The following is a 14,670-nucleotide window of genomic DNA, read 5'->3' as shown; positions in this document are numbered from 1 at the left end:
AGTTTCAATGTGGTGTTATAGTTGACACATGAGCAATGGAACACACCGTCTCCAAGGTAATGATGAAGTGGGGATTTTACTGTATGACCATTTCACGAGTGTACCATGAATATCAGGAATCTGGAAAACATCAAATCTCTGACATCTCTGCGGCCGGGAAAAGATCCTGTAAGAATGTGACCAATGACGACTGAAGAGAATCAGTCAGCGTGACAGAAGTGCAACCATTCTACAAATTGCTGCAGATTTCAATGCTGGGCCATAAGCAAGTGTCAGCATGTGTACCATTCAACAAAACATCATTGATATGGGCGTACAGAACCGAAGGCCCACTCTTGTACTTGTGATGACTGCACGACACAAAACTTTACATCTCACCTGGACCTTTCGACACTGGCATTGGACTGTTGATGACTGGAAACATTTTGCCTGGTCGTATGAGTCTCATTTCAAATTGTACGAGTATGGAGACAGCATCATGAATCCATGGACCCTGCATGTCAACAGGGGACTGATCAAGCCACTGGAGGCTCTGTATTGTTGTGGGGCATGTGTAGTTGGAGTGATATGGGACCCCTGATACTTTTAGATAAGACTCTGAAAGGTGACATGTACATAAACATCCTCTCTGATCACCTGCAGCTGTTCATGTCCATTGTGTATTCCAACGGACTGGGCAGTTCCAGCAGAACAAGGAGACACCCCACATGTCCAGAATTGCTACAGAATGGCTCCAGGAACACTCTTCTGAGTTTAAACACTACCGCTGGCCACCAAACTCCCCAGCCATAAACATTATTGAGCATATCTGGGATGCCTTGCAAAGTACAATTCCTAAGAGATCTCCACCCCTTTGTACTCATTCGGATTTATGGATAGCCCTGCAGGATTCATTGTGTCAGTTCCCTCCAGCACTACTTCAGACATTATTTGAGTCCATGCCACATTGTGTTGCGGCACTTCGGATGCTAGTGGGGGCTCTACACGATATTAGGCGGGTGTACCAGCTTCTTTGGCTCCTCAATGTATTTATTCATTTTACGGACACATAACCAAATTCACCAGCCAGTTTAACATAGACCTTGAGGCACAGTACAGATCTGTTGACCATAACTATACATTCGAAATACAACCCATAAAGTGGAGAGAAACCGTAAAACAGTACAGCAGACAACTTCTCCAGAAGACACCAAACAAAATATTTGAGCATACTCAGTAAATTCCAAATAACACACTGAACAAAAGTCCATTGATTTCACAGTTGTCATTCAAAACGTATTCTATTTCCTTTCCTCCAATTAGCTGGAGCTAAGCTATAGGCTAGACAGCATTAATGAAAGCAAGAAAGCATATCGAACCAGTTTTGAAAGTAGGTCTCGTTAATAATCATTTCCGTGTTGTCTAAGAAACACCCTCATTGACCTTGGACCTTGTCGAGTTGCATTAGATTGTGTCCTCAATGATAGATGTAACTGTACCATAAGTGCAGCGACAATGGAGGGTTATCTGTGGAGAGGGCAGCCAAAATGTGGTTCTTGAGGAGGAGGAGGTGGAGGAGGAGCAGCAGCAGCAGCAGCAGCAGCAGCAGCAGCAGCAGCAGCCTTTTCAGTAGTTGCAGGAGAGTCTGGATGATTGACTGATCTGGCCTCATAACATTAGCCAATTTGGCCTTGCTGTGCTGGTACCGTGAATGACTGAAAACAAGGGGAAACTACAGCCATGATCTTTCTCTCATAGGACACGTCACTCTGCTGTGTAGATGAATGATGTTGGCATCCTCTTCCCCCATTTGTATCTTCGGATAGGGACTACTCAGGAGAATGTATATCTGATCTGATGCAATATGCCACTTGACAGCTTGTGTCTAGGTAGCTATACTGGAATTGTGAGGTTACGGTAGCTGCCACCGCACATGCCCAAGGCTCGACTGATAGTGCCAAATTATGTTTTGCAAATGCATAGTAATGTATATGCATTATAACAAAGAACATGTTTCTGACAATGGAAAAAGCAATTACAGAGAAAAATTGTTCGATAATGTATGAAACCAAGAGATAAATAACAACAAAGGTTAATGACAGTTTGTATGAGAGGTCATTCCAAATCATTACTTACTGTAATAGCTGCATATAAAACATTGTCTAATAGTGTAAACCTAACAAAGAACACACAATCAGCATTGGTTGAACGAAATAAAGAAATAGGTGCATACCCTGTTGCAGAGTGAAAGAACTAATTGTGGATACATTTACTCTCACCAATTTATCGTGTCAGTGGTGCAATTTCACACTGCCCCTCATCAGTATTATTGTTTGAATTGGTGCCAAAACTAGTCATCATCATCGTCAACAAGAGAAACCATTAATTGTAGATTGTCTTTTATAATTTCACCTACAGTCTGCATCTCATAATCTCGCCAAAATGTTCTACTTTCTTCCTCCATGATGTGGCATCTACAGTAGCAAGACCTTCATGTAATAGCCTGTCCATTTCGGTTTTAGTAAAAGACTTATTATTTCAAATGTAAATCTTAAACTCATTTCAAACCAATTCAATTAGTTTGAAATGGCAGCAATAGGAAATAGCCTAATTGCCAAATGACCCATTCCCTTGCAACTTCATCATAAGTACATAAATAGACATCACAAGCTTATGTTGTTTCACAAGTGAATATGAGATCAGCTTTGTCACTCTCATTTCCGCAGCAATCTATCTCGCCAGGAACCACAGCACCGTAGTTTCTTTATGGCCACTAGTCATTGTTTTGTTTCAGATCACTGAATTGTAAGGTGCATTATCCATTACTAACATTGTCAGAACACCAAACTGGAGTCACAAATCTTTAAACCATTGCAGAAATTGTGGGTTGTCCATGACCTCATGGTAGTCACAGGTTTTTCCCAATCGAAAAGCTGAAAGTCCTTCATGCACAGAACTGTTTGAAGAATCTACGTGAGCTACAGTTAATCTGGCTCCTCTTCCCGTTGGCAGATGAGCACTGCTACTTGGAGTATCATCTGGCTAGCATTTGTCAACTGCTGCTCCAGCAGCGACCCAGGTTTCATCTAACCATGTAATTGAATGGAAAAGGTTAGATTGCTACTCACCGTAAAGATGACACATTTGTCTGTCTGCAACTCAATGTGTCATCTCAACGGTGACTAGCGATCTACCCTTCCTCTTATATTGTTAATATTCTAACTTAGAGTTTCCATTGTTTCATGTAACTGAATGGATATTCTTTCATATAATTTTTGTAAGTTACCATGAGCCACAACAATATGAGATTGTGCAAGCAACCGTCTAACTTTTTAAAGTCCAAGCCCATATATCATACACCATTTTAATTGATGCCCCTCCCCTGAAAAAAATTCACAATCTCTTAAAGAAATTAGCAACTTGGGACATTCTTTCCATAAATATGCCAATGGAAATGAGCAATTTTGCTATTGTGGGGCAGTCTTTCCATAAATATGTCAGTGGACTGCAGCGGTTTGGAATGAATGTGGATCTGTAACTAGGCAAGGCTGCACCTATCTCCCTCCCCCCCTCCCTCCCTCTCTCGTCCCCAGAGGTGCTTAAAAACACAGCTTTCTCCGCAGGATCTTTGCTCAACACTGTTTACTTCAGGCCTTTCACTAGGTTGTAGAGTGCCCAGTTCTTTTTCTTGTGCTTCTAAAACTCTCATGTCCTTTGTAGCAATTCTAAAGCGTATTTAACAGCGCTCCATGTCAAAGTAGATTGTCACTTGGTAAGTGACGTCATTTTGGTGACATTCTTTAATAAATAAAAACTGTAGTTGAAGCAATGACACAACAGTTCTGAATAGAAGCAGACACTAGCAATCAGTGTTTATATAGAAGTCTGCAGCATGGTAGTGCCAGTGTCAGAAGTGGCTTATGTTGTTGTTCTATAGTTGGTTCAGAGGACACAGTGCCTCATGTTCCTTGTTTGTTTATGCTGCGCGAGTGTTGTCACGTTGAACTTGACCAAAACTTCGGCGGCGGCGCGCAATATGTGCACGGATGTGTTGTCATGGTGGAGAATCCAGTCGCCTCTGATCGCCGGGCGGACGTGGTGAACACGATCTCTAAGACGATGGTCACTGTTTAAAAGTTCCCGCACTCTCTCCACATTTTGATCCATTCGGCTTGATGAAGGCCTCCCAGAGCGCTCGTCGTCTTCAACATTCCCGTGGCCATCTTTGAAACATTTGTGCCACCTGAAAACCATTACATGGTACACGGCTTCTTCTTTAAAGGCCTCTTGAATCATACTGAGAGTCTCCGTGGCGCTTTTGTTCCATCGCACGCAAAACTTAATCGCATAACGCTGCTCTAAATGCTGCTCCATTTCCGCCTCTTCGACCGAGGTCAATGACACGCACTCATGCTGCAAACGATGGGCACTCTCTAGGGTTCCGGAGGCAACTGCAGCAATGTCAGTTCGATCCCTAAGACACCCCCCCCCCCCCCCCCCCCCCCCCCCCCCCGCCCTCACTACTTCCCCCACTCGGCGGAACTGGTCCATGCGTGCTTCCCTACTCAGAAATGAATCAGTCTTGAAACTTCTGAATCACACCTTGTGTGTGTGTGTGTGTGTGTGTGTGTGTGTGTGTGTGTGTGTGTACATACGCTATTTGTTATAGTGAATATTCATGCATGTAAGCTCCCAGTTTCACACCAATTAAAGTCAGTGGGCTATAGGTATAGTATATTGTAATAAAACAGGTAACGTTTTATGTAGCCATCACAAATAGCTTTTTATATCACATTTAAAATGATAAAAACTCTCTCATATTTTTAAATTAATGCTCAAAAGTGCCCAGCAGCGTAGTCAGCGTAACCTTCTTTGCCACCCTACTTCTCTAAAAGCTGCTTCTTTCTGGTTGACCTGTCTTACTTGGTAGTGAACTTGGCTGCTGCTGCGCCTTGGCATGTGTCAGCTTGTGTAATAATTTCAACCTCTTTGTAGTATGCTAGCAAAGCTGGCTCTTTAATTAATTCCAAAGTAATTAACAGTTTTGTCCAAACTATTGTTTGCATGCTTATATTTGTTAGTTTCATGATTAAAACAGATAATTCGGCATAACTTTTGTAGTAGAAGAAACTGTTAAAAAGACAGAATTTTTTGATGTATTGATTTAATTTAATGAGTTAAGTTTTAATTGTAATTTCTGTAAAATTAACTTTGAACAAGGTGTAGCTTTGGTACCTATTATTGTGAGGATATATATAACAGCCCGATTTTTGGTCACGAGTCAGTCAGTCTACAGTTGAGTTTCAAACAAGAAACCTATGTTGGTTAGAACAACAACAATGTATCAGTGTAACCTTGAAATATGTGTAACACAATTAGGCCGCGTGTTGAAACAATGACAGTGTCTGTTTCATACGTACCTGATTATCCCGGAAGAACTGTGAATTATGTGGTTATGTTTTTACTGCTCATAGATATTCAACAGTAATCTATTGTAGCAGTATGTGGAGGTTCGCCTGAAAACTATTAATGAGGCCTATCGAAAGTGAAACAATTGTGCACTGGCCATATTAAGTTTGTATATCGAGAGGGGAGAAAGTAAATAACTGTGAAACGCAAATGTGTACCTGTTGGCTACATCGTTTACAGTAGACAGTACTGCACTTCCACCCCCCATTTTTTTCAGCCAGTATGTCGACACCAGGGGCAACAAACAAAGAAGAAATGAAATTGGGCGAACGTCGTTACAGTATCATTCAGAGATTAAATAGGGAAGGCAGCACAGGATCACATAAGTAAAATGACAAGGCATAGTAGAAATCCTCAGGTAACTCTGGATTGCCAAATGTAATTGATGGAAGAAGAAAATGTAAAAATGCAGCAAATGAAGCAGGTGAAAGGAAATACAGATGCCTATAAAATATGATTGACAGAAAGTGAAAAATGGCTATGCAGGAGTGGATAGAAGACAAATGCATGGATGTAGAAGCATGCATAACTAGGGGAAAGATATATCCAACAAGATATATCTTGTGTATAGGAAAATTAAAAAAGCATTTGGAAAAAAAGAGCAGTAATAATATGAATATCAAGAGCTCAGATTGCAAGCCAGTACTAAGCAAAGAAGAGAAAGCTGAAAGTTGGAAGGAATATATAGATTTCCATATCAGGGGGCCAGATTTGAGGGCAATATTATAGAAAGGGAAGAGGAAGTAGGTGAAGACGATACAGTAAATATGATACTGTGAGAAAAATTTGATAGATCACTGAAAGACCTGAGTGAAAACAAGGCTCCAGGCATAGATAACATTCCCTCAGAATTACTGAGGTTCTTGGGAGAGCCAGCAACAAAAAACTAATTCTTACCTGGTGTGCAAGATATATGATGGAGGTAAAGTGCTACCATACTTCACAAAGAATGTAACAATTGCAAATTGAAAGAAGACGGGCGCTGACAGGTGCGTGTGCTACCAAACATTCAGTTTAATAAGTCGTGATTGCAACATGTTTACACAAATTATATATAGAAGAATGGAAAATCTGGTAGAGGCCGAACTTGGCGAATGTTAGTTTGGGTTCTGGAGAAAAGCAGGAACACGCAAGGCAATTTTGATCATATGACTCATCGTAAATAAGGTGAATAAAATAAAAAGTAAATGTTTTATGACTAGGGCTTCCCGTCGGGTAGACTGATCACCGGGTGCAAGTCTTTCGATTTGACGCCACTTCGGCGACTTGCGCGTTGATGGGGATGAAATGATGATTAGGACAACCCAACACCCATTCCCTGAGCGTAGAAAATCTCTGATCCAGCTGGGAATCGGACCTGGGCCCTTAGGATTGACATTCTGACATGCTGACCACTCAGCTACTGGTGGCGGACATAGATAAGGTGACGAAAGGCAAACCTGCATTTATAACATTTGTTAATTCAGAGAAACTTTTGACACTGTGAACTGGACTACAGTCTTTGATGTTATGAAGGTAGCAGGGATTAAATACTGAAAGATTCTTTATAATTTATTAAAATATGTATAATTTATTTATACACTCCTGGAAATGGAAAAAAGAACACATTGACACCGGTGTGTCAGACCCACCATACTTGCTCCGGACACTGCGAGAGGGCTGTACAAGCAATGATCACACGCACGGCACAGCGGACACACCAGGAACCGCGGTGTTGGCCGTCGAATGGCGCTAGCTGCGCAGCATTTGTGCACCGCCGCCGTCAGTGCCAGCCAGTTTGCCGTGGCATACGGAGCTCCATCGCAGTCTTTAACACTGGTAGCATGCCGCGACAGCGTGGACGTGAACCGTATGTGCAGTTGACGGACTTTGAGCGAGGGCGTATAGTGGGCATGCGGGAGGCCGGGTGGACGTACCGCCGAATTGCTCAACACGTGGGGCGTGATGTCTCCTCAGTACATCGATGTTGTCGCCAGTGGTCGGCGGAAGGTGCACGTGCCCGTTGACCAGGGACCGGACCGCAGCGACGCACGGATGCACGCCAAGACCGTAGGATCCTACGCAGTGCCGTAGGGGACCGCACCGCCACTTCCCAGCAAATTAGGGACACTGTTGCTCCTGAGGTATCGGCGAGGACCATTTGCAACTGTCTCCATGAAGCTGGGCTACGGTCCCGCACACCGTTAGGCCGTCTTCCGCTCACGCCCCAACATCGTGCAGCCCGCCTCCAGTGGTGTCGCGACAGGCGTGAATGGAGGGACGAATGGAGACGTTTCGTCTTCAGCGATGAGAGTCGCTTCTGCGTATGCGTGTTTGGCGCCGTGCAGGTGAGCGCCACAATCAGGACTGCATACGACCGAGGCACACAGGGCCAACACTCGGCATCATGGTGTGGGGAGCGATCTCCTACACTGGCCGTACACCACTGGTGATCGTCGAGGGGACACTGAATAGTGCACGGTACATCCAAACCGTCATCGAACCCATCGTTCCACCATTCCTAGACCGGCAAGGGAACCTGCTGTTCCAACAGGATAATGCACGTCCGCATGTATCCCGTGCCACCCAACGTGCTCTAGAAGGTGTAAGTCAACTACCCTGGCCAGCAAGATCTCCGGATCTGTCCCCCATTGAGCATGTTTGGGACTGGATGAAGCGTCGTCTCACACGGTCTGCACGTCCAGCATGAACGCTGGTCCAACTGAGGCGCCAGGTGGAAATGGCATGGCAAGCCGTTCCACAGGACTACATCCAGCATCTCTACGATCGTCTCCATGGGAGAATAGCAGCCTGCATTGCTGCGAAAGGTGGATATACACTGTACTAGTGCCGACATTGTGCATGCTCTGTTGCCTGTGTGTATGTGCCTGTGGTTCTGTCAGTGTGATCATGTGATGTATCTGACCCCAGGAATGTGTCAATAAAGTTTCCCCTTCCTGGGACAATGAATTCACGTTGTTCTTATTTCAATTTCCAGGAGTGTAGTACTAAAAGTTCATTTATAGCTTGCACAGAAACTAGACTGCAGTTATAGGAGTTGAAGAACATGAAGAGGAAACCAGAATTTAGAAAGGGTGAGACAGGCTTCTAGCCTATCCTTCATATTATTCATTCTGTATGTTCATCAAACTGTGAATGAAACTGAGAAGTAATTTCTATAGCAAATCAAAGTTCAGGGATAAGAAATAAAAGCTTTGAGGTTTGCCAATGGTGTAATTGTCAGAGATGGGTAAGGTCTTGGAAGAGCAGTTGAACGGAATGAATTGCTCTTGAAAGGATTACAATAGCAACCTTAACAAAAGTAAAACAAGGCAAAGGGAATGTAGCCAAATTAAATTAGGTAAGGCTGTTAAATTTAGGTTAGGAAATGAGACACCGAAGGTAGTAGATGAAGTTTTGCATTTTGGACTGTAAACTAACTGATGATGACTGAAGTAGAGGGGATATAAAATGCAGACTTGGCAGAAACAAGTGAAGCATATTTGCAAATCTGTCAAATCTAATATCAGTTTAAGTGTTTGGTAGCCTTTCTCAAAATATTTGTGTGGAGTACATCAATCTTGAAGTGGAATATGGATAATAATCAAATCAGGCAAGAAGAAGATAGAGGCTTTCAAAATGTGGTGCTATAGAACCACCCTGAAGAATAAATGGATAGGTTGGATAACAGATGAGAAGGTACTTAATTGAGTTACAGAAAAAAATGAATTTATGGCACAACTTGACTAAAAGAAAGGAATGGTTGATAGGACACATCCTGAGGCATCAAGGAACTGTCAATTTGGTAATGGAAGATAATGGATAAGGGGGGGGGGGGGGGAGACAGGTAAAATTTCTAAAGGGAATCCAAGGCTTGAATACAGTAAACAGGTTCAAATGTTTCAGGTGTTAACTGACAGATGACAAAAGACATGAATGTATGCTATTCAGTATATCTTCTATTACTGGACTGTGCTTCTTGGTAAAGTGTTTAATTTCGCTTGGTGTGTTCAAATGTAGGCATTTTCAATCATAGAAAACTAAGAAACTAAAATGAATAATTCATGCTGTTTGTACTTACCTGATGGATTAAAACTGTGTGTCATGGACATTTAATGGAAGTACATTGTTGGACCACGTACTTTATTGTGCAGAAATAACCCAACAATAATACAAAAATATATGCAAAGCCAAAACGTTGCACTCATGAAGAAACGAGGTTTATCGTAGCAAGTATATGTCAATTATTGTGGTAGATTGAAGTTAATTTCTCAACTAATTCATTTCCCATTTAAAATATAAACTCAGGGTGTTTATTGTGCTTGGAAAAAAATGGTGGTCAGATAACACAAAGTTGTTAAATATGCTCACTGTAGTGATGATCTTTTAAATGTAGTGTCTTCTGTAGCACAGTCTCTATTCTTAACTTAACCTATTTTTGGTATAAATGCCTAGCTGAGGAAATTTGTGGAATAAATTCTATCTTTTGCAATTTTGGTTCAGGCACTGCTTCAAGCGAGACTTGGAGCATATATGTCTGAAGAAGATGATGAAGATGATGATGATCGATCTGAACTCCGTGGAGATGCTAAACCAGTTCCTGAAATAATAACTTTAGGTGATGATGACTCTGATGTAAAAGGGCATTCAAGTAAGAGAAAACATGAAAGGAAGAGACGTCGGCATAGCAGGTAAGTTTACTATGTTTACCTATGGACCAACTGCATCAGTCTCATACTTAAAGACTACTGTAGTGATAGGTCCCCCTAAGTGCAATAGTGTTTGGCAGGTTAGTGTTGTTCAGCATTTAATTCCAGATGATGGATGTAAAGATCAGGGGCTGGAAATTTGATTTGTCATAGGATTTTTGTATGCACTCAACATTTCTTTCACATCAAGCAGTGTTTGTTGATGTGAAAAATGCCAAGTTGCACCTTGGACCAGAGTCTATCTCAAACAGTGGCCCACTTGTTAACTAGGTGGGCAAGTCAGTTCAAAGGACAGAGGAAGACAATATCGTACCACCATAATGCGTAGTGAAGCACTGCAGTGCTCATACCAATGTTCAGATTAAAGGCAGCTGTAGTTTAATGTCTTAATACCCATGTGTAATACTATATGTGCAAACAAGCCTTAATATGCATTTAAAACATAATGATAAAAAAACATAAACAGTGCAGAAACTTCGCAAAATATTTGCATGTATCCACAAACTTGAGGCTGCATGATCTGCCTCTGATCCTGTTTTCTAGGACTGGCCACCAATCACACAAGTGTGAACTGCCATCTTTCCCATTTCTTATTCCTTTATTTTGTTCAGATCTGACCCTGCCAGTCAATCTTTACCTACACCTCTAGGGGGCTAGCCCTTTTTGTATTCTGTAATTGAGAATATATCCCTAGTTTTCTTTAAATAACTCCTTTATTTCGTCTCGTCCCTTTTGATGCTCACAATCCCATCCTTGGTATCTTGTACAGATTATTGTTATTATTATTATTATTATTATTATTATTATTGTTACACATATTTATGTAAATAATCAATTGCAGTTTATTTCTCAGCAGATTTACAAATAGACACTACATATTAAAAGTAAAACCAAGTATGACTGTCACTACACATTTTAAAGGTGACACTCAGAACAGCTCTCAGACATAGTTATTACAGTACTGGGCAATCATTTCAGTAAAATGTATATAATAAAAATACATATTTACACTATACAGTGAAAATGCCTGATTTGCATAAAATACTTTATTAACATTTGACAGTCACAAATCTTGTCAGTGTACTTAGCCCCACTCTGAACCAGGGACAGTTTTTTTGATTGGTAGTGTATGTCATTCTTAGATGTAGTGCCTTGCATTGTTTTCAAAGAGTGGGATTCTTTGTAATGAAACACATAAGTGAAAATGTGAATTGGTAATCTGTGATAAGTATTCCCACCTGGTTAAACAATTATTAACAGAGGTTCTTGAACTACAAATGACTAGAATCACTCTTTTCTGAGGAATGGGAGATATTTAGAGCAAGAGAAGAATCCCCCCCCCCCCCAAAAAAAAAAATCCATGTGAAATGATGGACTGCACATGACATAAATCAGCCTTTGTGACCATTTAGTCCACAATATGAGAGAATACTTTTGTCTTAGCAACTTGGTGCTATTAACTATCAGTAACAGCTGGTTCATGAATCTCGCTGAATATGCTGAGACTGCATTTCGGTGTGTAGACTGAGGCATGGGGTTGTGTTGTGTTGAGTAAGGTTGGTGGAGGGAGAAAGAGGCCAAAAGTCCGATGATGGGTAGCTGGCGGAATGGAGGTAGGCAGCAGTTGTATGGGATAGGAATGCAGGAGGAAAAGGCAGCATGTGCATGGCATGGGGATATGACAACTCATGGGTATCAGAGCCTTGAGTTTGTCCAGCATGTGATGACAATGACATGGAGGCACGGTTTGGGACTGCATGACAGGACAGAGGAAGGGGGGACAGTTGCGTGATAAGGTGTGTGTACACTTGGTTAGTGGAGAATCTCAGTAAACCCACTGCATCCACACTATCCATCCAAGTTTCCCCTTCCTCTGTACTGTCGTCCCCTCCCAGTCCACACCTCCATGTCATCGCCATTGTGTGATGTACAAACTCACCTGCAGTGGTGTCCATGTACATGTACTCTAGCTCATTAAAGAATTTGTCTAAAACCTAGCAAACTTTTCATTCTTTTTTCAAAAATGGTTCAAATGGCTCTGAGCACTATGGGACTTTACATCTGTGTTCATCAGTCCCCTAGAACTTAGAACTACTTAAACCTAACTAACCTAAGGACATCACACACATTCATGCCTGAGGCAGGACCGTAGCGGTCACGTGGTTCCAGACTGAAGCGCCTAGAACCGCACGGCCACACCGGCCGGGCATTCTTTTTTGTTTGCCTGTTGATGATTGTACGCTTCTACTACTCAGAGTGTGGCCTCCTTTAATCCTAACTTATTTACATTCTTGCAGAACTTTCCTTAGCATTTTCACTGTGTACGCAGGTTAACAGAAAAGAAGTTACCAGCAAATCAATTAAAGACTTTCAGTGAAATGCTGTTACCAATATGTATGTGTTGCCTTCTGGGGTCAACCGATGGTTGTCTTCTTACGTGGCTGATGTAATGCCACATTACCAGAGATGCTGTGCAAGACACACTCTGTCCCTAGTTTATTCACCACCCTCTGTCTCACAGTTCAGTGGCAACATATTGCCCAACATTACTTAATCCTACGTATCACTCATTGAGTACCCCTATTAACACAATCATTATAAACTTCAAATTAAAACCAGGCATGAAAAATCATCAGGTACAGCCTGAAATTATGAGGTTCCTTAACCCCTCAGGCTGGGAGCCCGAGTACATACACGCGCACTGGGAATGTCCACACTGGCGGCATCCTGACCACGTACTCGCCAGTTGCAGTCTCGGAGGTAAAACTGTATTGCTCTGCCATCTGTTGACGACAGCCGATACTACTTCGTCAGCTAACTATAGACGTATTTGTGCTGCTCTGCTTCGAAGATCTTTGTCACGAAGTGAGGCAGTCGGGAGAAATAACGTTTTGTATCTTACAGTACGAGTGACACTCTTGAATGCAAAACGATGCAGCCAAACACTTTGCGCGGTCTTACTTCAGAGCAAATTCTCACAGTTCTCAATGAACCGACGAATTGTTTAGATAGTATAAATGACAGCGGGAGTGATCTAGATGTTGACGATGAAAGTGATTTTGACTGTTTGGAAGAAACACCTGAAAGAAGTGAAGAAGAAATGGCGAACAAGGTGCACCAGTGAAACACGTACAGAATGAAGAAGACTGGAAATGGCAAGAGGTTGGCAGTTCTTATGTGTCTTTGAAAACACCATTCGTTGGTAAATGTGAACCTGTGATACAGGTAAATTCTGCACCTGAAGCGTTCAAGCTGTATTTCAGTGAAACCATTGTAGAAACAATCGTGTGTTAAACTAACCGTTATGCTGCAGATTGTATACAAAAACAGACTGCTCTACAACCTCATTCTAGACTATGTAACTGGGTAGATACTGACAAAGATAAGCTTTGTGTGTTTTTCGCACTGCAGATGTTGATGGAAATTATTCAGAAGCCATCCATAAAGTTGTATTTCAGCAAGTATCCACTTTTGAGCATGCCGATTTTTTACCAGAGTATGCAACAAGACAGGTTTGAGCTACTTTGCAGATTCCTTCATTTTGTAAACAATGGAGAACTGAATACATTTGAAGGCTATAAGAGATTGTTCAAGTTGGGTTCCATCATTCAGCACTTGAATGATACATTTAGAAATACATACAACATGGGAGAAAACATTTCTGTTGATGAATCTCTTACGTTATGGAAAGGAAGGCTGGCAATAAAAAACTATATATCTCTCAAATCAGCAAAGTTTGTTATAAAGTCCTACGAGATCTGCGAATCTTCCACAGATTATTTATGGCAATTTATTATTTATGCAGGAAGTTCACAGAAATAGAAACGAAATATCTTTCAGCAGATACCCTGGAAACCAGTCAGATTGTAGTGAAGCTTGTTGAGCCTCCTTTCAACTTAATCCATACGCTCGGGATGGACAATTATTATAACAGCATCCTTTTGTGCCACGTTTTGAAGGAAAGAGGTATGAATGTAGCTGGCACATTTTGACTGAATAGTAAGAATGTACTTGATGCCTTGAGACGTGCAAAACTGAAGAAAGGTGAACTCGTAGCATATCATTCACACAGTGTAATGGTACTGAAATGGATGGATAAAAAGCAGGTCGCCTTTATTTCTTCATTTCATAATGATGCAGTTGTTACGGCAGCCAAAAGGGGCAAAGAGGTAAGAAAGCCTTGGTGCATAAAAGAGTACAATAGTTTTACGGATGGTGTAGATTTGAAGGATCAGAAACCTACAACCTTTTCTCATGGAAAGGAAGAAAGGTGTAAAGTGGTATATGCAAATGTTTAGAAGTCTGATGAATGTTGCGGTGCACAATGCTTTTATTGTTTACAGTGCTAGCGAAAAAAACAACAGAAGAAACTCATATAAATTTCAGGCTTCTGCTCGTAACACAATGCTGGAAATTCACGGGAAGAATGTAACTTCACCTCGATGTGAGCAACCTTCAAAAACTCCTGTGCCTGAATGGCTTACAGCAAGGCATTTCATTGAGAAGATCCCATCAACAGAGAAGAAGAGTAAGC

General features: G+C 41.7%; 1 protein-coding gene across 1 annotated transcript in view; it reads left to right on the top strand.

The window, feature by feature from the left end:
- LOC126188230 (serine/threonine-protein kinase PRP4 homolog) overlaps positions 1-14,670 on the top strand; it is a 135,009-nt gene that overhangs the window by 21,210 nt on the left and 99,129 nt on the right. Inside the window, exon 4 of the mRNA XM_049929782.1 lies at positions 9,931-10,118. Coding sequence (XP_049785739.1) covers positions 9,931-10,118 — 188 coding nt within the window. The remainder of the gene's footprint in view (positions 1-9,930; positions 10,119-14,670) is intronic.

This window comes from Schistocerca cancellata, chromosome 5 (assembly GCF_023864275.1).
Source record: "Schistocerca cancellata isolate TAMUIC-IGC-003103 chromosome 5, iqSchCanc2.1, whole genome shotgun sequence".
In the NCBI taxonomy this organism is placed as follows: domain Eukaryota; kingdom Metazoa; phylum Arthropoda; class Insecta; order Orthoptera; family Acrididae; genus Schistocerca; species Schistocerca cancellata.
The sequence above is the reverse complement of the archived record's forward strand: the minus strand, read 5'-3'. Positions and strand labels throughout refer to the sequence as shown.